Raw genomic sequence first — 24,785 nt, forward strand, 5'->3', positions numbered from 1 at the left:
GGCCGACGGCCATATTGATCAATGCCCACATTGGCTGATGGTGACATTGGAAAGGCCACTTTGGCCAGCGGCCATATTGATCAATGCCCACATTGGCCAATGGTCACATTGGAAAAGGCCACTTTGGCCAATGGCCACCTCGAGCAATGGCTTCCAATGGCAATACCACTACAAACAATGGTCATTGTCCACTAAAACCAATGGATATAAGGGTCGTTGGCCCTTTTTACTAATGGCTTCTTTGACCAATAACCATTATGACAAATAACTATTGTGTTTTCATAATTTACAAAAATACTTCAATTTCATACTATTTCCGTGAGCCTAAGCGGCTCATTATTAGAAATAGGTATCAAATTGTGGTAGAGTGGGTTTGAACTGAGCAACTCCGGCTCGAGAGTCCGCGACACTAACCACGGGACCACAACCCGACACAAATGATTAATAAGATTATGATTAATAAGGCACTTTGACCAATGGCCACCTTAGCCAATGGCCACTCGGTCCAACGGCCACTCGGTCCAATGGCCACTCGGTCCAATGGCCACTCGGTCCAATATGCGCGGGCGTATAGCGGGGTGACTGACGGTGGGCGTACCTGACGCCCTGGTTGAGCATGGAGAAGAGCGAGCCGAGCGCGCGGTGGCGCGTGAAGTCCATGACGTGCTCCAGCGTGGCGGCGCGCTCGGCGCAGCGCACCACCAGCCCGTCCGCGGAGAAGAGCGGCGCCAGCAGCGCGGCCACCGCCCTCTGGGTCTGCAGCACACAACCACACGTCCGGGTGAGGAAGTGGAGAGGGAAAATACAAGCAATGACTGGGGCTGCGTGCCCTATTTATCAAAAATTACTCTAACCCTTTCCGGTCCCCCAAAATAGAATAAAAAACCTTAGGTAGAAATTTACATTCCAATTGGAAAAAAAAATGGTCCACCAAAAATTAAAAAAAAATAGGTAGACAGTTACATTCCAATTAGAAAAAAATATCCCCCAAAAGTAAAAATAAAAAACTAGGTAGACAGTTACATTCCAACTGGAAAAAAATATTTTGTCTTCGCTGTTATACATATACATGTGACTGTTCAGTACAGCGAGCGGAGCGCTCCATCCATAGTTTCGTATGTTACGATGTTATGTTACGACGTTATGTTACGACGAAATGCTCCGGACAGTCTCCACCCTAATAGATACGAGTGACAAAATTGTAAGCTTGGAATTTGAATAAATAATACTGATGATGAAAAAAATGTCGAATAACATCCGACATGGGACCTAAGAGGAAAAAACCAATGTTGAATGAGATTCCACATTGGACCAGTAAGGTAAGTTAAGCTTCCCCTCCCGGTGATATGTATTTACTACAACTCGAGGATGCTGACGGCAGATTGTAAGCCTTGTAAATGCCGATACTTAAAGTTTGTTAAAATTTGTGGTGATTGATCATCTGATTAATAATAATAAATTTGGATAACTTATATAGAGCCATTTTCGTAAAATACTACCTCAAGGGCGCTTCGTCGATTGATCGCTTGACTACCGCCTTCTTGCCGCCATCACGGCCGTTATCATAAGTACACATGGCTGTTGCCATCCTATTACCGCCTTCTTGCCACCATCACGGCCGTTATCATAAGTACACATGGCTGTTGCCATCCTATTACCGCCTTCTGGCCGTTATCATCCCAAGTTACCTGCAGGGCGGGCGAGATGATCTCGTCGGGGCTGGCCGGCTCCCCGGGCTGGGAGGCCTTGCCCGGCACGGTCATGAAGCTCAGCGAGTCCTCGTCCCCGTCCTCCAGGGCGATGTTCTTCAACCTGCAGCAGACAAGTCTCCAATGAGAACCCGATTCCCCAACACAAGCCGCTCTGGCAATCTCAACACACGTGTCATTCAAACCCTTATCTTTATTATATTGCAGGTAGAGACATCTCAGATACAGCCATAGGACTGCCCCGGCTTCCAGACCTCAGTCATTCGGTCAGGAATGCATCGGGTGACAGATATAGAAGGGGTTCTAGAGAGGCGCCCTGAGGCACTCCCAATGTGGCATCGAGGTTAGTGAATATTGCGGGTAGAGACATCTCAGATACAGCCATAGGACTGCCCCGGCTTCCAGACCTCAGTCATCCGGTCAGGAATGCATCGGGTAACAGATATAGAAGGGGTTCTAGAGAGGCGCCCTGAGGCACTCCCAATGTGGCATCGAGGTTAGTGAATATTGCGGGTAGAGACATCTCAGATACAGCCATAGGACTGCCCCGGCTTCCAGACCTCAGTCATCCGGTCAGGAATGCATGAGGTGCACTGCGGCATCAAGGATCAGGTAACAGACAGATTCATACGCACCTCATGAGGTAGTTCTCAAATATCATCTCGGTGGTGAGGACGTCCTGCGAGAACCAAACCATCCCGCAGCGGGAGACCGTGGCCAGGGTGGCATACTTCAGATCTTGCACCTGGACATGATAATGGAGAGTTGAAATAGTGAGGATACCGAGAGAATATGATCTGAAGTAACCCCAAACATGACTTACACTAATCCCAAACATGACTTGCACTAACCCCAAACATTACATGTTCTAACCTTGAACATGGTTTGTAATAACCTCAAACATGACTTACAGCAACCTCGAACATGACTTGCACTAACCCAAAAAATTACTTGCACTCATCTCGAAAAACAAACGCTCTAATCTCAAACATGATTATGTTCAAGTTATAACATGACTCGCAATAAACTCAAACATGACTCACAATAACCTCAAACATGACTATCAGCTCGCAGCTAGGCTCTCGGGTACCTTGTGCATCAGATAATTACAACAACCAGCCAGTGGCCACATTTCCGAGTTTGTGACTCCCATTTAATATACTTAATTTTGGAATCTGAGCCCACCATCCACCCGCAGCAGTTATAGAGTCCTGAAGGACTGTCAGCTGCACATAGAGGAAAATCTTCAAAATATTTCTGAAGATATAAATATTGCTCTATTCAATTAATGAGGGGGGAGGAGGATGTACAGACAGAGGCCGACACTTCGTCCCCACCCCTCGGGATCCCCTCGTTACCTCTTAATATACTTAATATAAAATACAATAATATAATACAATAACCTCGAACATGACTCACAATAACCTCAAACATGACTCACACTAACCTCGAACATGACGCGCTCTAACCTAGAACATGATTAGCACTCACCTCTAGCGCGACTGGCACTAACCTCGAACATGACGCGCACGTTGGGCGGCAGGCTGAGCCGCTCGCCGTTGGGCAGCGTGAGCAGCTTGTTGTCGTCCAGCACCGAGTTGAGGTTCTCCACCCACTCGGGGTCCACGTCCCCGTCGAAGATGATCCACTGCCGCTTGTTGATCTCACCGCGAACGTTGTCTATGATCTTCCTGCGGGCGGAAGGCGTGCGAGCGTTAGGGCGGCGGAGAGCGAGGGGAGGAGCCAGAGAGGGGAGGAGTCAGCAAGGGGGCGCGGCCTACCTGAGGATGTGCGTGAAGAGCCCGTCGGTCCATTCGCGCGTGTTGGGGTCCAGCACGCCGTACAGCGCCTCCTTGGAGATGGCCTTGGGGTCGATGACGTGGGCGACTCCCTCGACGCCCTCGTACCTGCAAGACCAACAACCAACCGATCCAAAGCATTAGAGAGAGGACTTTCTTTCTTCTTCTTCTTCTTATTCTTGTGGCATCAAATCGACCATGAGTGGAACGTGAAGGGTCATTTTGGTTACCTTTCCAGCGCCTTGAGCAGCACCCTCCAGGCGGTGGACTTGCCGCTGCCGGATGGCCCTACCATCATCAGGCCGTGGTTGAGCTTGCAGATCTGGTACAGCTGCAGTACCTGCGTGCACAGTCGACAAGGGTGTCAGTGTGGGAGCCGAGGAGGAGCGCCATGCGCCGCATTACCGAGTGCTATGTGCCGCATAACCAAGTATTATGCGCTGCATATACGAGTTCTATGCGTCGCATAACCGAGTGGTATAAGCCGCACAACCGATTACTGAATATTATATGTAACATAATCGGGTTCTATACGCTTCATAACCGAGTCTTATGCGTCTCATAACTGAGTTCTATGTATGGCATAATCGAGCGCTATGCGCCGCATAACCAAGTGTTTTGCATCGCATAATTGAGTACTATGCGCCGCATAACCGATTACTATGCGCCGTAAACCGAGTACTATGCGTCACACAACCGAGTGTTAAATGCAACAAAACCGAGTGCTACGCGCCGTATAACCGAGTACTATGAGCTCTTGGATATAGCGAGGGAACGTACCTTCTCCACCCAGGTGCAGTCCCTGATGACGTCCTTGGGTCCGAAGAGGGGACAAGTAAGCATTGGGAAACGACAAAATACTTGATGAAACACACATTCTATATGGTATGCATATATAAACGGATGAGGTTCAAACAGTGTCTAGCGCCTACTGCGGGCGGGCCGCACTCACCTTCTCCATCCAGGCGCCGCCCTGCTCGTCGCCCTCGCCGCACACGAGGAACTCCTCGGCGCACACCTTGCGGATCTCGTTCTTCAGACCTGGATGGGAAAAAAAACCACAAAAAATCATGTCAGATGCACTGATTCGGGCCTGATTGCTGATACCCAGAGGGCAAGATCGCCAGTGCCGAATTGGTAATTTTGGCGTATATTACGAATGCTACCATCTACCCCATTTTCGATTTTTTTTATTATGAGGTCAAAGGATCTTGCGTCCCTTACGTCACTGCGACCATATTAGGTCTATTGTGACCTCTGTATCGTAAATAAATATGTCATCATCATCATCAGCCTGTGTCCGTCCACTGTTGAACGTAGGCCTCCCGCATGAGTCTCCATCTTCTTCGATCCTCCGCCTTTCGCATCCAGGTCACTCCCGCTATTCTTCTTATATCGTCAGTCCATCTTGTAGGGGGTCGGCCGATGCTTCGTTTGCCAGTTCTTGGGCGCCATTCCAATACTTTTCTTCCCCATCGACCGTCGTCTCTTCGACAGATATGTCCTGCCCATTGCCACTTGAGTGTGCCTATTCGTTGGGTAGCATCCACTACTTGAGTTCTTCTGCGTATTTCCTCGTTTCGGATTCTATCTTTTAGCGATATTCCGAGCATGGATCTCTCCATAGCACGCTGGGTGACTTTTATTTTATGAGTAAGACTTGCTGTTAGGTTCCACGTCTCTGCGCCGTAAGTTAATACAGGGAGGATGCATTGGTTAAATGCCTTAGTTTTTAGACATTGCGGAATTTTCGCTTTAAAAATGTACTTTAGTTTTCCAAATGCTGCCCATCCTAGTTGTATGCGCCTGTCGATTTCTTTTGAGAAGTTATTTCGCCCAAGTTGTATTACTTGTCCCAGATAGGTATAGTCGTTTACAACCTCTATTTGTGTTCCTCCAATGGAAATAGGGTCAAAGGTCTGGGAAATATGACTATTGATCATGGCTTTTGTTTTATCCATGTTCATTTTCAGACCAATTTTATTCGATACTTCATTAAGGTCGTAGAGCATGTCTTGAAGCTTGTCGGGTGATTCGGCTATTAGCACTATGTCATCTGCAAATCGGAGGTGAGAAATGTACTCTCCGTTAATATTTATTCCACGTTTCGTCCAGGACAGCAGTTTAAAGATATCTTCTAGGGCGTTTGTAAAGAGTTTTGGAGATATGACATCTCCTTGTCTAACACCTTTGTTTATAGATATATTGTTGGTGCTATCATGGAGCTGGACCATCATTGTTGCAGATTTGTATAGAGATTTTATTATCTCTATATACCGATAATCTATTTTGCAGCGTTGTAGTGAATCTAGTACTGCCCATGTCTCGATTGAGTCAAATGCCTTTTCATAGTCTACAAAGGCAAGGCAGAGTGGCTGATTATATTCTTCGGTTTTCTGTATGATCTGTCTTAGCGTGTGGATATGATCGATAGTACTAAAGCCTTTCCTAAATCCGGCTTGCTCTCGAGGTTGGAATTCATCAAATCGACCCGTAAGCCTATTTGTTAAAATTCTGGAGAATACTTTATATACATGGGAAAGAAGGGAAATGGGTCGGTAGTTTTTGAGTAGTGATTTATCCCCTTTTTTGTGGAACAATATCACAATACTCGTACTCCATGTCGCCGGGGTTTCTCCATGTTCTATTACCTTGTTGAATAGTTTTTTAAGCTCTTTCAACAGAGGGGTTCCTCCTACTTTCAGGAGCTCAGATGTAATTCCGTCTTCTCCAGGGGCTTTGTTGTTTTTAAGTTGTTTTAGGGCCGATTTAATTTCGAATATACTTATATCTGGGATGTCTTCAGACCAGTGCTTTGTGAGAGTAGCCCTCTTGTCGTCCGCAGCTCTGTCAATAGGACTTGGTATCGTAGATGAATACAATAACCCATAGAAATGTTCTATTTCCTTCAGTATATCATTAAGATTTGTTGTTATCTTCCCATCGTGTGTCTTTAGTTTGGAAAGTTGGGCCTGTCCTATAGAGGTGTGTCTGCTAAATGCATTTGACCCTCGGCCTTGTGCAACAATCTCCATGATATACTGTGTGTTTGAACGACGAATGTCAAATCTCATGGATTTTTTCACTTTTTTGTTCAGGGTATTGTAGTCTTGGATGCTTCTGCTTTTACGACGTTCGTCCATGAGAGCTATCGTTTTGTCTGAGAGTTTTGACCCTTTTTTCTTTTTGCACTGCTTTATGACTTTTTTGGCAGTTTCTTTAATGCTATTAACGATTCTGTCGTTAAGTTTATTGACGTTGTCAGTGTCATCAATCTCTTCCAGTGCTGCGAATCGATTTTGTAGTTCAAGCTGAAAAATTTCCTCAAGCTTGCTCTGAACATTTAACGGACGTATTACTTTTTGTTTTATCAGCTTTTTCCTTTCTAGTTTGATGTCTAAGTGCACAGTACTTCGAACGAGACGGTGGTCACTTCCGGTACTAAAACATTGCATCGCTGAGACATCAGTGACTATGCTCATCTTATTAGCCATAATAAAATCAATTTCGTTTTTTATGTTACCATCCGGGCTTCTCCAGGTCCATTTGCGTTTTGGTTTTTTCTTGAAAAATGTGTTCATGCAAAACATTTTGTTAGCATGTAGAAAGTTTACCAGCATCTGACCTCTGTTATTCCGGAGTCCGGTTCCAAATTGTCCTATAAATTTCTCGTTTCCACAGCACTTTCCAATCTTAGCATTAAAGTCTCCCATAACTATGCAGTAATGTGTATTGATTGTTAAATCAAATACAGATATTTCGAGTCTACTAAGTTGTATTTTATTGTTAAAAAAATACATAAAAATTAATATTGTGATAGTTGTTTCGCCTAGTTATGGCATTCAACATCCGTTTGAAAATGCCATAACTAGGCGAAACAATTGTCACAATATTAATTTTTATGCGTTCTTTAACAATGAAATACAAACTGAAAAAATCAGATTTAACAATTATAACTTAAATTAAAATGGAGTTCTACAAATTAAACGCCAAATCTATAAATACGTTATAAATAAATAGGTTATTTGTTTGATAACTCGATTTCAGGGACTCGCCAGTTGGAAGCCTCTCCTTCCGTGTTTCCCATACAACATTTTGCTTCCGAGGAGGTAAAAGAGAAGACAGAAGGGGAAATGGGTCAGGAAGTGAATAGGAGTTTGTCCTTGGGGAGGTGGTGACGCGGGCGCACTCACCCGTCATCTCGGCGCGCGTGTAGCCCACGTTGGGGAAGACGTCGCTGAGCAGCGAGAAGAGCAGCGGGATGTCCTCGGCCACCAGCTTGGGCACCATGGTCTCGCACACCGACTGGATCAGGATGTCCTGCTCCGGCAGCGACTCAGCGATGGAGGCCTCCTCCACGGCCGCCTCGCCGCGCCCCAGCAGCGTCTCCTGCGCCCAGAACAATCACATAACACTCTCTGTCCGTTCCTTAGGGTGAGTGGTCCTTTTCGGGCTCTCAGTCATGTTAAAATCAAACCTATCACGACAATGTTCAAGGAAGTTGGTTGGCAAAATACCTCCTTTCCACATCTGTGCATCTCTTCATACTTACCCAAGATAACTTCTATTTTTTCTTCGGAGAGAGTGGTCTTTTTCGGGCTCTCAGTTATGTTAAAATCAAATCTCTCTTCCACATCTGTTCACATCCTCATACATACCCGAGACAACTTCTATTTATTTTATTTATTGTTTCGGCATTAACTTTGTGGTAAGACATGTTACAATGATCAAAGAAAACATTAAACTTCCATCATTCAGGTCTGTATAATAACTAAAATATAAAATATAAAATTGTTCTATAAATATGGAGAGGGGAAAGTAAGGGGAAGGGGTTAGTCAAGGGACGGAGTTTGAAAACAAAGGAAAAGTAGAGCGCCACACCACTCTGTCCTTGCAAACATTCTTTGCCTCTTCCACGTTCATGCATCTCCTCATACATACCCGCCGATTGTTACGACTCCTAACCTGACCACTTTCAAGTATTTGGCGTACCTGATCGTGCCATGTTTTTCTCGGTCTTCCTCTGCTTCTTTTCCCACTAACATTCGCCTCATAAATTTGTTTTACCGTTCTTTCCTCACTCATTCGTTCTACATGTCCAAACCATCTCAACACACCTTTCTTAATTTGATGGATAATGCTTATCTCAGCTTTGCATTCCATCCTTATTTCACTATTCGCACATCTATCATACATCGTTTTGTCGCACATTCTTCTGAGAGATCGCAGTAACAAACACCTTTAGGGATATTTGGTTTGCCGTTCCTTCATCGCATCGGGTCAAGCGGAGTCGCGGAGGGCGTACCTTGATTTTCATGATGCGGTCCCGCTTGACGTTGCCGGCCGATACGAGGACGGACTTGAGCGCCCGGAGCCCGAAGTCGTAGTGGGACTGGTTGGACAGCTGCTCGTCGCACAGCCTGCAAGAGAGCGCCAACCGTTAGACATCACACACCACACACCGCATATCCGTACCAGCAAAACGGCACGCTATGACACACGGTCTATTCTCCACATATATTTTTTTCATTTTATTAATTTAATATAGTTATAATTTTAATTTAATATAGTTATGATTTTGTCCGCCTCCGTAGTGTAATGGTCAGCACGCTCGGCTACCGTTCCGGAGGTCCCGGGTTCGATTCCCAAGGGGGGTAAAAAAAATAAAAGTGATTTTTTCACTGTCATATTTATTCAATATTACCCTGGACTGGTACCTGAAGCGGAGGGCTGATCACCTTTCCTTCATGTGTAAACGATCAAGATAACACTGCGTTTATATGACGCAGTGCCCTATGCACCATTGGGGTGCAGATAAGGGTTTTATTATTATTTATAATATAGCCGATACGATATACTGTACATTTATACGTATCGGCTGTCCAAACTTAAAACATAGTAAGGGATATTTTTTTTGGAGTACGTTTTTTTGCATTTTTGGACTAAGTATTATAGATTCTACCAAAATGCAAAAAAAACCTACTACAAAAAAATGTCCCTTACTGTGTTTTGATTTTGGACAGCCGATAAGGCAAACTCATAATTTTAGTTTCGCTGTGCCTCTCCAAAAGACACATTTCATATAAATGGCAATTCTTCTTCTTCAAACTCCCATAGGACACTAGCGCATCACATAAATGCAGTGGTATCTTGATCGTTAATTAACACACGAAGGAAAGGTGATCAGCCCTCCGCTTCAGGGACCAGTCCAGGGTACCATTGAATAAATATTCAATGGTGATATAATCAATATTATAGGTGTCTCAATATAATAATATATAATAAAACCCTTATCCGCACCCCAATGGTGCATAGGGCACTGTATCATATAAACACAGTGTTATCTTGATCATTTACTCATGAAGGAAAGGTGATTAGTCCTCCGCTTCAGGGACCAATCCAGGGTACCATTGAATAAATTTTAGAGTGAAAAAAACACTTATATTTATTTGAACCCCCGTGTGAATTGAACCCGGGACCTCCAGAATGGTAGCCGAGCGTGCTGACCATTACACTATGAAGGCGGACTCTCTCTCTCTGGTCTCAATCCTGCGTATAAGTCAGCAACAGATTCAATTCAATTCAATTTATTCAATAAAAAAATAATATATACATAACAAACAATATTCAAGGCGTATATATTAAAAGTAAGCAAGAAGACTTAAAGGTGTAGAAGAATCCCGCTTCGGAAAACTCCTTCGGACACATGGAACAGATCAATATCCAATGTGATATTGTTCGACATAGCGGTAGCTCTTCCTACAGGCATAACCATCGGCAGGTTGGTCCTGTGTATAGGAATGTGAAACAATCTATGCCGACGCTGTCTTAGGTAACTATCGGGAACATACAGACCAATGCTCCGGATAATTTCAGGATTATCCATCATACCGCGCAACAATGGATAAAAATGCGTAATTAAATACACATTCCTTCTAGTCTCTAAACTAATGTAGCCAAGCATACCCTGGAGAAACTGGGTCAGATGACATCTCCTTCACCATTCTAGTTTATTTTCCCAAACCCTCTTCAGCTCATCATACCAGCCCGTGGAGCAGCCCATGTCCTTGTATAAGTCGCTTAGGTATTCGCAGCGTGGGCGTCCTCTGGCGTTTATACGGCTGTCCAAACTTAAAACACAGAAAGGGACTTTTTTTTATGGTACATGTTTTTTGCATTTTTGGACTAAGCAGAATCTTCTTCATCTTATTATTATTGTAGGCCTTGCGGCCTGTTTTTAAGAGGGATTAGCTCCTGCGACGTCGATTCCCAGCTATCGACCCATCTCATTGGTGGTCTGCCCGGGAGTCGTCTACTATGGGATCGGCCGTACAGTGCGATGTGGGGGAGTCTGGATGGTTCCATTCTCCTCACACGCGCATACCCTTGTCTCCTTCGTTACCTTCCCCACCTAACGACATCTTCCATCTCGCATATTCGCGTAGAATCTACTTAGTCCAAAAATGCAAAAAAAAATACTACAAAAAAAAAAGTTCCTTACTGTGTTTTGACAGTAAGGAATATTTTTCTACATGAAATAAATTCTGTCCGCCTCCGTAGCGCAATGGTCAGCACGCTCGGCTACCGTTCTAGAGGTCCCGGGTTCGATTTCCAGGAGGGGTTAGATAAATATAAGTGATTTTTTCACTCTAATATTTATTCCATATCACCCTGGACTGGTGCCTGAAGCGGAGGGCTGATCACCTTTCCTTCATGTGTTTAATGATCAAGATAACACTGCTTTTGTATTATGCAGTGCCCTATGCACCATTGGGGTGCAGATAAGGGTTTAAATGAAAAAAAAAGGGTTTTGAGTTTGGACAGCCGTATACCCTCCATCGTCCCCTTGAAGACCTGGAGGCGGACATTGCAATCTAAAAAAATAAAATAAAATAAGGGGGCAAGGCTTGAAGGAAAGCGAAAAGGCTCACTTGAAGAAGGGCACGATCTTGCAGGCCAGCTTCTCGGCGGTGCGGAAGCCCTGGCTGAAGAGCATCACCTCGGCGATGAGCTGGCGGTCCGGCGACGTCATGGCCAGCGAGCGGAACAGCTTCTTGAGGTTGTCGGGCAGGTTGGAGCGGCCCGCGTAGCCCGGGTTCATGGTGATGAAGATGGCCATGTCGCGCGACACGCGCACCTGCTTGCCCACCAGCTCCACCACGATGGAGGCTGCAAGAGCATGAGATACATACATATATATATATATATATATATATATATATATATATATATATATATATATATATGTGTGTGTGTGTGTGTATATATATATATATATATATATATATATATATATATATATATATATGTACATACATATATATATAAATATATATATATATATATATATATATATATATATGTGTGTGTGTGTGTGTGTATATATATACCTTGTACATACATAAGTAAACTCACATCCTTTGTAAAATCATACACCTAAGTAAGTTCAATGCTAGCTTAGAATCAATGAAATGGATAAACTCATACATCTAGCAAGATAGCGAGTGTTTTGGACTAGAATTTTCACTCATGAATTATATGAAATTATAAAAACTTTGAACACAAAGAGTAAATCCACTCACGAGCAGGCATAGGCTATAAAACTTAAGCCTGAGTAGGGTCATGATAAGCGGTGTTGCATAGGCCGTAGCTAGATTTCAGAGTTACTCGGATATCAGGTAATTTTAAAAACAAAAGGTTAGGTAATTCAAAAAATTTAATGAGATATGAAGATGAGGCAATGGATTCTCACAGGAGTTGGAGTCGCCTTCCTGGTGCATCTTGAGCGCCTCCTGGATGGTCTGCACCTGCTGCGACACGGCCGACAGCATCCGCTCCTCCAGCCGGTTGAACTCGTCGAAGCAGCCCCAGGCTCCCACCTGGCGGTGACATTACACATCCCTGTTTAACACCTTTAGCGACACGCCGGCATCGATTGCCAGACTATCCGTGAATAGATCAAACAGATCCGGTGATATAACACATCCCCGTTTAACTAACACTTTTAGAGATATCCCAGGAACCAGGCATTGACTGCTATAATTATTCATAAAGGATTGAACAGCTACAGTGACATTACACGTCCCTGTTTAACTAATATCTATAGGGATAAACCTGGATCTGGGCATCGACTGCCATAATTATCCATGAATAGATTAAACAGCTCCGGTGTGATTACACATCCCTGTTTAACACCTAGAGAACGTCAGCAACAGGGCATCAACTGGCAGAACTATCAAAGGAATAGATTTAACAGTCACGGTGACATTACACATCCCTGTTTAACTAACACCTTTAGAGATATGCCGGGAACTGGGCATCGACTGCCAGAACTTTCTGTGAATAGATTAATCAATTATGGTGACATTACACATCCCTGTTTAACACCTTTAGAGACACGCCGGCATCGATTGCCCCGGGATTGGGCATCGACTGCTAGAATTATCTATGAATAGATCAAACAGCCCGGTGACATTACACAACCCCGTTTAACACATTATGGCGGAGCTTACCTGACACAGGCCGACGAAGATCCTACCCATGGCCTGGAAGTCGAAGGTCTCGTCGCAGTTGAAGACCAGCACGAAGCGCCCGAGCTGGTTGCCGAGCGCCTTCACCGACTCGGTTTTGCCCGTACCAGCCGGGCCTGGAAAAAGCACACATCGTAAAATGGCCATGTCAATACAGAGACGAACTCTGCAGCGCTTATATTATTTGTTCATTTTCTTTCTTCGATCCCTGTCCGCACACAAATGGTGCATAGGGCACTGCTTCATATAAACGCAGTGTTATCTTGATCATTAACATATGAAGGAAAGGTGATCAACCCTCCGTTTCAGGTACCAGTCCAGGGTAATATTGAATAAATATTAGAGAGAAAAAAATCACTTATATTTATTAGATCCCCCTGGGAATCGAACCCGGGACCTCCAGAACGGTAGCCGAGCGTGCTGACCATTACACTACAGAGGTGGACAAAATTCACTTATCACAATATTGTAAGTGTGTCCATTCCAATAGACCTAGAAAAATGCAAACCAGAAAAGGTGAATACCGTGTCAATGTCAATGAACCCGGGACCTCCAGAATGGTAGCCGAGCATGCTGACCACTACACTACGGAGGCGGAGGCCTTTCTATTAGGGCAAGTTTATTACCTTTTGATTGGTTAAAAAAAGAAAAAGAAAAGAAAGACACTCACCGAAGGGGGAGCCGCCGAGGCGCGCCTCCAGGGCCTGCGTCATGGTGAGATAGCAGCGGTCCGTGAGCGGCGTCTGCACCAGGCGGTCCTGCACGCCCAGGTACTCGAACCCGTACAGGAACTTGGCGTTGGCCATGTGGATGGTGAGCTGCTGCAGCACCTGTGCATCGGGCAGACGTCATTACGCGCGCTCGAGCCACACACTAGCTTCCCCATGCACCGAGTCATATTGCCAGAACATCTGTCATACTGACAGATTGATAGAACGCGAGGGTTCCAGAAAGGTGCCCTGAGGAACTCATGACATAACATCAAGGCTCAGTTGATAACTGTAGCTAGAGAGGGTAGAACGCCACACACTACGTCCTCGATACGTCTAGTCATGCTTGCCCACATGTTATATGGAGTAAAAACTGTCAGATTAATAAAATGCAAGGGTTCAAGAAATGTGCCTTGAGGGACTCCTAACAGGCTTATCCGATAACTGTAGGCAGAAAGGATAGAACGCCACAAACTAACTTTCTATTCATACATGTCAAGGTATATTGAGTTTGATATATGACAAGACGCCATCAAGCTTGCTTCATGTTCACTTCGCCTGGAACGTCAACTGCCGACAACCCGCAAGCAGTTAAGACGCGAAGCTGGCAGCCGACGGATAAAATGAATAGGCTTACGTCAGGGTTTCTGGAGTCGAAGTAACACCTCATTTCCGACAGCCACTGGAAGTTGCGCGGCGAGTTGACGTCGGCCGAGATGAGGCGGCGCGTGACGGTCCTCTTGTGCACGAACTCGTTGATCTAGAAGCATAGACAGGACATGCAAATGGCGCATAAGGCACTGATATCTCGATCTTCAATCACACACAGTCGAGATGATCCGCACGGGAATCCTATCATGCGGTTTAGGCCTTTTTTGGGGAGACAGAGCATTATTTGAATAATGAGCCTAAGAAGTCTCTTTAAGAGGTTACACAATATTATTTGCTACCATCATGAAAAGCCATATTCACTGCCATCCCAAAAAGGCCCTTTTCGGGATCAAAAGACATTATTTACTGCCACCCTAAAAAGACCCATATCGAGATCATATGACATCATTTACTGTCATATGAAAGTCCATCCCAAAGAGGCCCTTTTCGGGGTAATACGACATTATTTGATGCCATTCCAAAGAGGCCCTTTTCGGGGTCATACGACATTATTTACTGCCATCCCAAAGAGGTCCCTTTCGGGATCAGCCGAGACTATATAGTGTCGCTCACCAGGTGCTCCAGCTTGCGCCTCCTGAGCGGCGGCTGCTCCTGCAGCACGCTGTCGGCGAGCACGGTGAGCGTGCCCTCCACCTGCGCCAGCACGGCGTGCAGCGTGCCGCCCGCCTGCAGCGCCGCCTCCACGTCCTCGGACCACATGATCTGCGCGGCCAGCACCACCACCTGCACACATATGTAAAACACACCTTTTCATTTTGCGCCATTTAAAGTGAAACTTCTCACGCGGATATACTCTAGTACAGGCCTGGCCAACCCGCGGCCCGCGGCGCCTTTACGTGTGGCTTGCGGTCATGTGATGATTTTTTTGTATATTTTTTATTTTATGACGAAGTATATTATTAAAGAACTTATTTGTAGGTGAAATTGTACAATTTCAACTACAAAATTACAATTTCAAGAGAAAAATTTCCGAATATAATATTATTTTATTTTTTGACATCTCATCAAAGATGAAGAAGAATATGGAAGTCTGGGCATAGGGCCTAGAAACTGACTCGAGAGCCCGCAACACCAACCGCGGGACCACAGCCCGACACTTATTGAGGGCATAAAACGGGGTTGTGCGATGTAGCCTCGGTTCCACATTTTGAAGGGTGTAAAACGGGGTTGTGCTATGTCGCCTCGGTTCCACATTTTGAAGGGTGCAAAACGGGGTCGCGCGGAGTCTCGGCGTCTCACCTGCGCCTGGTAGGCGTCCACCCAGGCGAGGAAGGCGGGCGGCTCGGGCGCGCCGCGCCAGCGCTTGACGTCGGCCACGGCGGCGCGCAGGCGCCCGGCCAGCGTCACGCGCATCTCGCGCTCCACCATGGTGAGCCACTCATTGATCTTGGGGTGCTCGGCCGTGTTCACGGGCGTCGCGAACTCCACCTGGAACAGTTCGCGACCACATACTTGTAGATAAAACTAATCGAGCATATATGATAAAAAAGTAAAAAAGATAAAAGTAATAGGGGAATTATTCAATTCAATTTATTTATTTCAATTAATATATACATAACTAACTAACCAACTAACCATAACGCCGCTTCCCCGCAGGAGTAGGCAGAGAGAATCGAACGCCACACCACTCTTTGCCTCTTCTACATTCATGCATCTCCTCATACATACCCGACGATTATTACGACTCCTGACCCGGCCGCTTTCAAGTATTTGACATACCTGATTGTGCCAAGTTTTCCTCGGTCGTCTTCTGCTATTTTTTCCAATTCCATTCGCTTCATAAATTTGTTTAACCGTTCTTTCTTTCATTACAAACCATATTTTTTTAAAAATCGTATACATTAAAATAAAATATATGCAAGAACTATTGCTATAGGTGTAGAAGAATCCCGCTTCGGAAAACTCCTTCAGACACATGGAACAGATCAATATCCAATGAGATATTGTTCAACATAGCGGTAGCTCTTCCTACAGGCATAACCATCGGCAGGTTGGTCCTGTGTATAGGAATGGGAAACAATCTATGTCGACGCTGTCTTAGCTAACTATCGGGAACACAGAGACCAATGTTCCGGATGATTTGAGGATGATCGATCATACCGCGCAACAATCGATAAAAATGCGTAATCAAATACACATTCCTTCTAGTCTCTTATATAATTATGATCTTCTTCCTGGCTTATCCCAACTTATCGTCTTTGCAGACTGCTGGGGTCAGCTCTCCTCGTCCTCAGGCTGTAGGTCCCTCTGTCATGGACAACGGCCTTGGAATCATGTTATCTTTCTGCAGCATCCATGAATTTCTCGGTCTTCTTCTAGATAACTTTCGAGGAAGATCCATTTTTACCCTGGTCAACTTCATGTTCGGGTTCCCTGCGTCCTATACGCCCATACCATCTCAATCGTCCTTCCTCTACCTTTCTAGCTAGCTAGTCAGGATTATAAAAATATTTTAATCATTCTAAATTCATTCAGGATAGTAAAACGCCGATCTAATGATACAAAAACAAAATGAGTACACAGTTCGGTATGACTGCGTCGCTAGCTAGTAGGTTTTTTAAATTGATCTGATAAAATAAAAATATGAATACACAATTCGGTATGGCTGCGTCGCTAGCTAGTCAGGATTATTTTTTTTGATCTGATAAAATAAAAATATGAATACACAATTCGGTATGGCTGCGTCGCTAGCTAGTCAGGATTTTTTTTTTGATCTGATAAAATAAAAATATGAATACACAATTCGGTATGGCTGCGTCGCTAGCTAGTCACGATTTATTTTTTTGATCTGATAAAATAAAAATATGAATACACAATTCGGTATGGCTGCGTCGCTAGCTAGTCAGGATTTATTTTTTTGATCTGATAAAATAAAAATATGAATACACAATTCGGTATGGCTGCGTCGCTAGCTAGTAGGTTTTTTAAATTGATCTGATAAAATAAAAATATGAATACACAATTCGGTATGGCTGCGTCGCTAGCTAGTCAGGATTTATTTTTTTGATCTGATAAAATAAAAATATGAATACACGATTCGGTATGGCTGCGTCGCTAGCTAGTCAGGATATTTTTTTGATCTGATAAAATAAAAATATGAATACACAATTCGGTATGGCTGCGTCGCTAGCTAGTCAGGATTTTTTTTTGATCTGATAAAATAAAAATATGAATACACAATTCGGTATGACTGCGTCGCTAGCTAGTCAGGATTTTTTTTTGATCTGATAAAATAAAAATATGAATACACAATTCGGTATGGCTGCGTCGCTAGCTAGTCAGGATTTTTTTTGGATCTGATAAAATAAAAATATGAATACACAATTCGGTATGGCTGCGTCGCTAGCTAGTCAGGATTTATTTTTTTGATCTGATAAAATAAAAATATGAATACACAATTCGGTATGGCTGCGTCGCTAGCTAGTCATGATTTTTTTTTTTAACATATTAAAAAATCGATCTGCTAAAACAAAAATATGAGTATGCGATTCGGCACGACTGCGTCGCTAGCTAGTCAGGGTATTTTTTTAATTAAAAAAAAAACTGATAAAAAGATGAGTACACAATTCGGTATGACTGCGTCGCTAGCTATTCATGATTATATTTAAATATTTAAATGAACTGACGATATGAAAATATGAGTACACGATTCGGTACGACCGCGACGCTATCCAGTCAAGATATTTGTTTTTAGTTGAAAAAAATCTGATAAAAAAAATGTGTACACAATTCGGTACGACTGCGTCGCTAGCTAGTCATCATAGTTATAATGATAAAAAATATATAAAAAAAAACACTGATTTGAGGATATGAGTACACGATTCGGTGCGACCGCGTCGCTAGCTAGTCAGGATTCAAAAGACGCGCCTAATGGTACACAAAGCGATCATCCTTCAGATAGTCCAACAAAGTACAAAGGTCCACCGCCGTCCGCAGCGCGCGCGTGGAGGCGCCCCTCACCTCTTCCCCCTCCCGCGACGCGATGCCGAGGATGATGGTGTTGTCCTCGTTGAGCAAGATGGCCGCCACGCCGGCGAACATTTTCTTGAAGTGCTTCTGCAAGCGGGCAACGTTCTTGCTGTTGCCGATAATCTCCAGCAAGTCTTCGTCGCCCACAAAGTAGAATCTATAAAAAAATATATCTAATTCGTGACCATTATTTGGAATAAATGGTCCTTTTCAGGACCAAACAGAATATTTCACGAGGTCCTGAAAAAGGACCATTAACAACATCAGAATAGATGGCCCTTTTTAGGACCCAAAAAAATGATCTAAAAACTATTTTTAAAGGCACATACATATTCATACATATTCATATAAATTTTAAAAAGATGGCTAGCTACTGTTGATTTCAGAACATTTCACGAGGACCTAAAAAAGACCTTTAACAACAGTTATTAATTTTGATATACTTACGATGAATGCACTTAACAATTATACTAAAAAATTAATGGCCCTTTTTAGGAGCATACAGAATATTTTTTGATGTTCTAAAAGAGATTCTTTACAGGTAGGATATAAAAAACTAACTAAGTAGTCCTTTTCTGAGTTCTCATAGAGGTCTTCAAAAGGCCTGTTTTTAGTTATGTTCAAATAAAATCTGAGTAACTATCACGCCATTTCCCATGAGGGGTAGGCAGAGAAAAAGAAAACCTGCTGATGACTGCTGTTCATTCTTCGGAAAAAGTGGTTCCTTTTAGGGCTCTCATAGGGGTCTTAAAAAGGCTCGTTTATAGTTACGTTAAAATCCTTATAAGATGACTACTGTTTATTTTTCGGAGAAAGTGTTCCTTTCTGAGCCCTAATAGGAGTCTTAAAAAGGGCCGTTTGTAAATATATAAAATCTATCACGAGGATACCTGGGGAAGCTGGTTCGCTCCCTCTCGAGGTACTCGCCCAGCGCCTTCTGTATCTTGCCCAGCAGGTCGGCGAGGCGCTCCAGCGCCCTCTGCACCCCCGGGATGTTCAGGACGTCCATCACCATCGGCGACTTGGACACCTTCTTCATCAGCCCCAGGAACTCGGAGCTGCAACGGGGAACGGAGGCTCAGTGGGGTGTGGAGGGGGGGTGGCGGAGTGCAAAGCCCCGTGCGGAGCCCCACAAACCTATGCTACCTTATGCTCTGGAAGCGCGAAGTCTCCACCGGCAGCAGCGCCTTGATGTCGGCGGACCCGGAGAAGATGCCTTCTAGATACACCCAGCGCCGCTGCACGTCGATCCATACGTCGAAGAGCCCGTTGATGCGGTTCAGCTTCTCCTCCCAGGTCAATGCCTCCTCCTCGAACACCTGGAACAGCGATCGCGTGAGTCCAACTGGCTTTGAGTTGCCTGCATCGTTTCAAGTATCTTTGCGTGATGCGGAGACATCTCAAGATGTCCCCTTTTCAGTATTCAAAGACAATAGCCGGAGACGTGCTGCAGGAGCCTGGGTGAGGACCGACATCGAATCCGTGCTAGTTCATAAGGAACTCTCACCAGAGGTGGTATCATCTGTATCATAGTTGTCCAGGAGAAAGTGACCAACTAACAAATGTAAAATGCTCAGGAGGGCCATTCAAGTCACTTTTGCTTGGCAACAAAATAAACATCAATGCAGTTAGTCATTTTTACCAAGTCAATATATTATACTTCCAAGTTTAAAATCCTTTGGGATATGTTCAGGGCAATATTAAGCTAGTAAGATATCAAATAGTCAATGATCGCGTTCTAGTGGAACGGAAGGCCTGCTGAGGACAGTCAGCAGTCTCTGTGAGCGGCTTTTCCTGAGGAGAGCAACGTGGTTTCCTCCCAGCAATGAGCAAATGCTGACAAGTCCCCGATTGGCCCACACTAGATTATCCCTCAAGTTCCCAAAACAGATTCAAATAAAACATAATTTTTTAAGTTAGAAAAAAAATCCACTTAATGATCTATAAACCATATATTATTTTTTTAACATGTCATCAAAGATGAAGAAGAATATGGAAGTCTGGGCATTTACGGGGCTGACGACCGTCATGAATGTTACACGTGTGTAAAGTGATCACTTAAACGAGCCTATGAGGGTCGTCAGCCCCGTAAATACTCAGACTTCCATATTCTTCATCATCTTTGATGAGATGTCAAAGAAATAATATGAAAAATAACTCCTGTAATTGGAGATAATCCAGATTTGTGAACTAGTAGTTGGACACACTCAATATGTTGTATTTATAAACCTAGTATATAATATTTCGTCCGCCTCTGTAGTGTAATGGTCAGCACGCTCGGCTACCGTTCTGGAGGTCCCGGGTTCGATTCCCAGGGGGGTCAAATAAATATAAGTGATTTTTTCACTGTAATATTTATTCAATATTACCCTGGACTGGTACCTGAAGCGGAGGGCTGATCACCTTTCCTTCGTGTGTAAACGATCAAGATAACACTGTGTTCATATGAAGCAGTGCCCTATGCACCATTGGGGTGCGGATAAGGGTTTATTATTATTATTTATATATAATAAGAGTCTTCGAGATAGAATCAGAAACGCCAGGATCAGGGAAATATGCGAGATCGAAGATGTCGTTAGGTGGGGAAGGCAACGAAGGAGACTATGGTATGCACGTGTGAGGAGAATGGAACCATCCAGACTCCCCCACATCGCACTGTACGGCCGACCCCATGGTAGACGGCTCTCGGGCAGACCACCAAAGAGATGGGTGGATAGCTGGGAATCGACGTGGCAGGAGGCTAATCCCTCATAAAAACAGGCCGCAAGGCCTATAATAATAAGAAGAAGAAGAAGAAGTATATAATAAGCGAAAACAAGCTCACCTTGTAGTACGGGGACAGCTTCATGGCCGCCACGGAGTTGATGTGCTCCTTGACCTTGTTGAAGAGGTCGTCCCAGCCGCGGATGATCTTGCACTTGTTCTGGTAGTTGATCAAGTCGAGCTCGTAGCTCTGCCACGACTCTCGGACCTGCGAAACCCACCATGCATCATGCCTTCCATCAAAGACCCTAAAAAGGACCACTCGATCCATGCCCAGAAATAACCTTGTTTTGAATATTGAAAGCATTAACTTTGTGGATTATATTGATATATTATTTCGAGAAATAAAAAGGCTTTGTGTTTTGATCCACTCACATTTTTAGTAACCAACTAGTTTCGGCAACAACCTGTTGCCCTCTTCAGGGTTTAATTTATGACTTAAACTAAATCATAAATCTAAATCTTTAACTATTTAAGTACTTAAGTATTTTTATTTCTCGAAATAATATGACCTTATAAAGACTGATCAATCTAACTAACTTTAACTTCAACTTCGAACCCCTTATCCGCAACCCAATGGTGCATAGGGTACTGTATCATATAAACGCAGTGTTATTTTGATCATTTACTCATGAAGGAAAAGTGATTAGTCCTCCGCTTCAGGTACCAGTCCAGGGTAATATTGAATAAATATTAGAGTGAAAAAATCACTTATATTTATTTGACCCATCCTCCTGGGAATCGAACCCGGGACCCCCGGAACGGTAGCCGAGCGCGCTGACCATTGCACTACGGAGGCGGAGGCTACCATTACACTAACTAATTAAGTATCTCGACTTAACTCAGTTAAGTAACTCTTAAGTAGACTCCAATCTACATTAAAAATTGCTTAATGTAGATTGCTCAATCTGAATTAAAAATGGCCTGATGTAGACTGATCAATCCACATAAAAAATGACCTAATGCAGACTGATCAGTCTACATTAAAAATGACCTTATGCAGACTGCTTGTTCTAAATTAAAAATGGCCTAAAGAAACTAATTGATCTACATTAAAAATGACCTAATGTAGACTGATCAATCCACATCAAAAATGAGCTAATGCAGACTGCTTGATCTAAATTAAAAATGGCCTTAAGAAAACTAATTGATCTACATTAAAAATTACCTAATGTAGACTGATCAATCTACATTAAAAATGACCTAATGTAGACTGATTAATCTACATTAAAAATGACCTAATGTGGACTGATTAATCTACATTAAAAATGGCCTAATGTGGACTGGGTAATCTACATTAAAAATGACCTAATGTCGACTGGTTAATTTACATTAAAAATGACCTAACGTAGACTGATGTGGAGTAAATGGGTAATAGTGAATGGGCATGGTCACCTGCTTGAGGAACTCCTCGAGCGCCATCTCGCCCTGCGCCACGAGGATGACGTCCTTGACGATGTGCTCGTTCTTGAGCAGGTCGGCGTCCCACACCTGGCCCAGCGTGAGGTCGGCCAGCGCCCAGTCCACGCGCAGCTGCCGGCACAGCTGCTTCCAGTGGCGCTCCTTGAGCGCGTCCGACTTGAGCTCCACGATGGTCATGTTGACCTTGGTGTAGCAGTGCAGCAGGCGGCGCACGTACTCGAAGCTCTCGTACATGCGCAGGCGCGCCGGCAGCTCCTTCAGCTCCGTCAGCATGGCCTCCAGCTGCTGGCGCAGCTTGCGCGGCTGCACCGACAGCCAGGGCCGCTCGCGCGTGTCGTCCACGCGCGCCCACACGCGGCTGAGCGAGGCCCACACGCCGCGCAGGTCCTGCAGCTCCTCCAGCGCCACGGCCATGCGCTCGGCGGACGCGCCGCCCGCCGCGTCGTGCAGCTCCAGCGCCTCCTTGGCGCGCGCCACGTTGTCGCGCTCCTCCTTGAGGCGCGCGTAGCGGCCCTCGGCCAGCTGCAGCGCCTGCAGCGCCTCCTCGGGCCGGATGGAGCCCGCCGTGGGCTTGGAGCGCTCCCACTCCGCCAGGAAGTCGGCCGTGCGCTGCTCCACCGCCTTGTCCTCCGCCACGATCTTCTGCTGCAGGGACGCCACCTGCGAGAACCCCGCACTATTATCCCGACCCAGTTTCTCCAGGGTACGCTCGGCTACAATAGTTGCCCGAATACAATACAATAGGAAGAGCTACCGCTATGTTGAACAATATCACATTATATATTGATCTGTTCCATGTGTCCGGAGGAGTTTTCCGAAGCGGGATTCTTCTACACATTTAACAATTGTTTTCTGAGAGTTAAGTATTCTTTTGTATTTTATATTAAGTTTTTTGTTATTTTGTATTAACTAATTCTACTTAGAAACCTATACCCTTATACCCTGTACTATGACTATTTATTTTGTATACCCACACACAGGCCATGCCTTTGTGGGATCTTTTTTTGTATTCATTTTTATATTTTATATTTTATTAATATTTTTTGTATTTGAATTTATGCTATGTAATACAAAAGAATTTAAAATAAATAAAAAAAAACAAGAGTCTTTAATTTGTTTTTTTTTTTAATGTATACGCCTTAAATGTTTGTTTGTTATGTATATATTAATTATTGAATAAATTGAACACGTCCGCCCAGTGAGACAGCGGTCCTCTCGGGGGTCGCTAAGTATACGAGCGGTTCGGGGGCGTACCTGCGTCTGGATGGACGAGTCCTTGCGCCGCATGATCTCGTTGAAGGCGCTCCATTCCCCTTCGATGTTGTCCACGTGAAGCCAAGACGTCGGGAACTGGAACCTGTCAGAACCAAAGCCGATAAGTCCCCGTTATATTGGACTCTACGTTTCCTTCAATTCAAATCCGGCCAATTGTATCATATCTTATAACTTCCACCGCTCACGGTATCGCCGCCTTGCGACACCGCAGAAACTGCGCTGATCAAATATTCCTATACAACATTTTGAGTGTGTCCAAATACTTGTTCACAAAATCTGGATTATCTCCAATTACGGGAGTTATTTTCATATTTTAGCTTAAGTAATAAAAATGAAAATGGTATTTTCTGGCGTTTCTCATGTCGCTCACTCCTTTCAAGAACGTCATAAATCGAAAATTGTCCATTTTCTTTTTTCAATAATTAAGATGTATTATTGTTCTCAATTAGTCCGCCTCTGTAGTGTAATGGTCAGCGCGCTCGGCTACCGTTCCGGAGGTCCCGGGTTTGATTCCCAGGAGGGTTCAAATAAATGTAAATGATTTTTTCACTGTAATATTTATTCAATGTTACCCTGGACTGGTACCTGAAGCAGAGGGCTGATCGCCTTTCCTTCATGCGTAAACGATCAAGATAACACTGCGTTTATGTGACGCAGTGCCCTATGCACCATTGGGGTGCGGATAAGGGTTTTATTATTTATTATTATTAATATTTATTCAATATTACCCTGGACCGGTACCTGAAGCGGAGGGCTGATCGCCTTTCCTTCATGTGTAAACGATCAAGATAACACTGCGTTTATATGACGCAGTGCCCTATGCACCATTGGGGTGCGGATAAGGGTTTTATTATTTATTATTATTAATATTTATTCAATATCACCCTGGACTGGTACCTGAAGCAGAGGGCTGATCGCCTTTCCTTCATGTGTAAA

General features: G+C 44.2%; 1 protein-coding gene across 1 annotated transcript in view; it reads right to left on the reverse strand.

The window, feature by feature from the left end:
• Dhc64C (dynein heavy chain, cytoplasmic) overlaps positions 1–24,785 on the reverse strand; it is a 115,042-nt gene that overhangs the window by 48,747 nt on the left and 41,510 nt on the right. The window contains exons 24-45 of the mRNA XM_088275781.1: positions 23,829–23,931; positions 22,548–23,234; positions 21,214–21,360; positions 19,536–19,708; positions 19,280–19,447; positions 18,381–18,546; positions 15,660–15,848; positions 14,973–15,143; positions 14,386–14,508; positions 13,709–13,868; positions 13,021–13,154; positions 12,261–12,387; positions 11,440–11,677; positions 8,814–8,928; positions 7,702–7,897; positions 4,461–4,549; positions 3,739–3,848; positions 3,491–3,616; positions 3,223–3,400; positions 2,345–2,454; positions 1,689–1,812; positions 599–756 (exon numbers count right to left, since the gene is read on the reverse strand). Coding sequence (XP_088131907.1) covers positions 599–756; positions 1,689–1,812; positions 2,345–2,454; positions 3,223–3,400; positions 3,491–3,616; positions 3,739–3,848; positions 4,461–4,549; positions 7,702–7,897; positions 8,814–8,928; positions 11,440–11,677; positions 12,261–12,387; positions 13,021–13,154; positions 13,709–13,868; positions 14,386–14,508; positions 14,973–15,143; positions 15,660–15,848; positions 18,381–18,546; positions 19,280–19,447; positions 19,536–19,708; positions 21,214–21,360; positions 22,548–23,234; positions 23,829–23,931 — 3,792 coding nt within the window. The remainder of the gene's footprint in view (positions 1–598; positions 757–1,688; positions 1,813–2,344; positions 2,455–3,222; positions 3,401–3,490; positions 3,617–3,738; positions 3,849–4,460; positions 4,550–7,701; positions 7,898–8,813; positions 8,929–11,439; positions 11,678–12,260; positions 12,388–13,020; positions 13,155–13,708; positions 13,869–14,385; positions 14,509–14,972; positions 15,144–15,659; positions 15,849–18,380; positions 18,547–19,279; positions 19,448–19,535; positions 19,709–21,213; positions 21,361–22,547; positions 23,235–23,828; positions 23,932–24,785) is intronic.

Source organism: Brachycentrus maculatus, unplaced genomic scaffold (genome assembly GCF_059751285.1).
Source record: "Brachycentrus maculatus isolate JH-2025_06_01 unplaced genomic scaffold, ASM5975128v1 h1tg000987l, whole genome shotgun sequence".
Classification (NCBI taxonomy): Eukaryota; Metazoa; Arthropoda; class Insecta; order Trichoptera; family Brachycentridae; genus Brachycentrus; species Brachycentrus maculatus.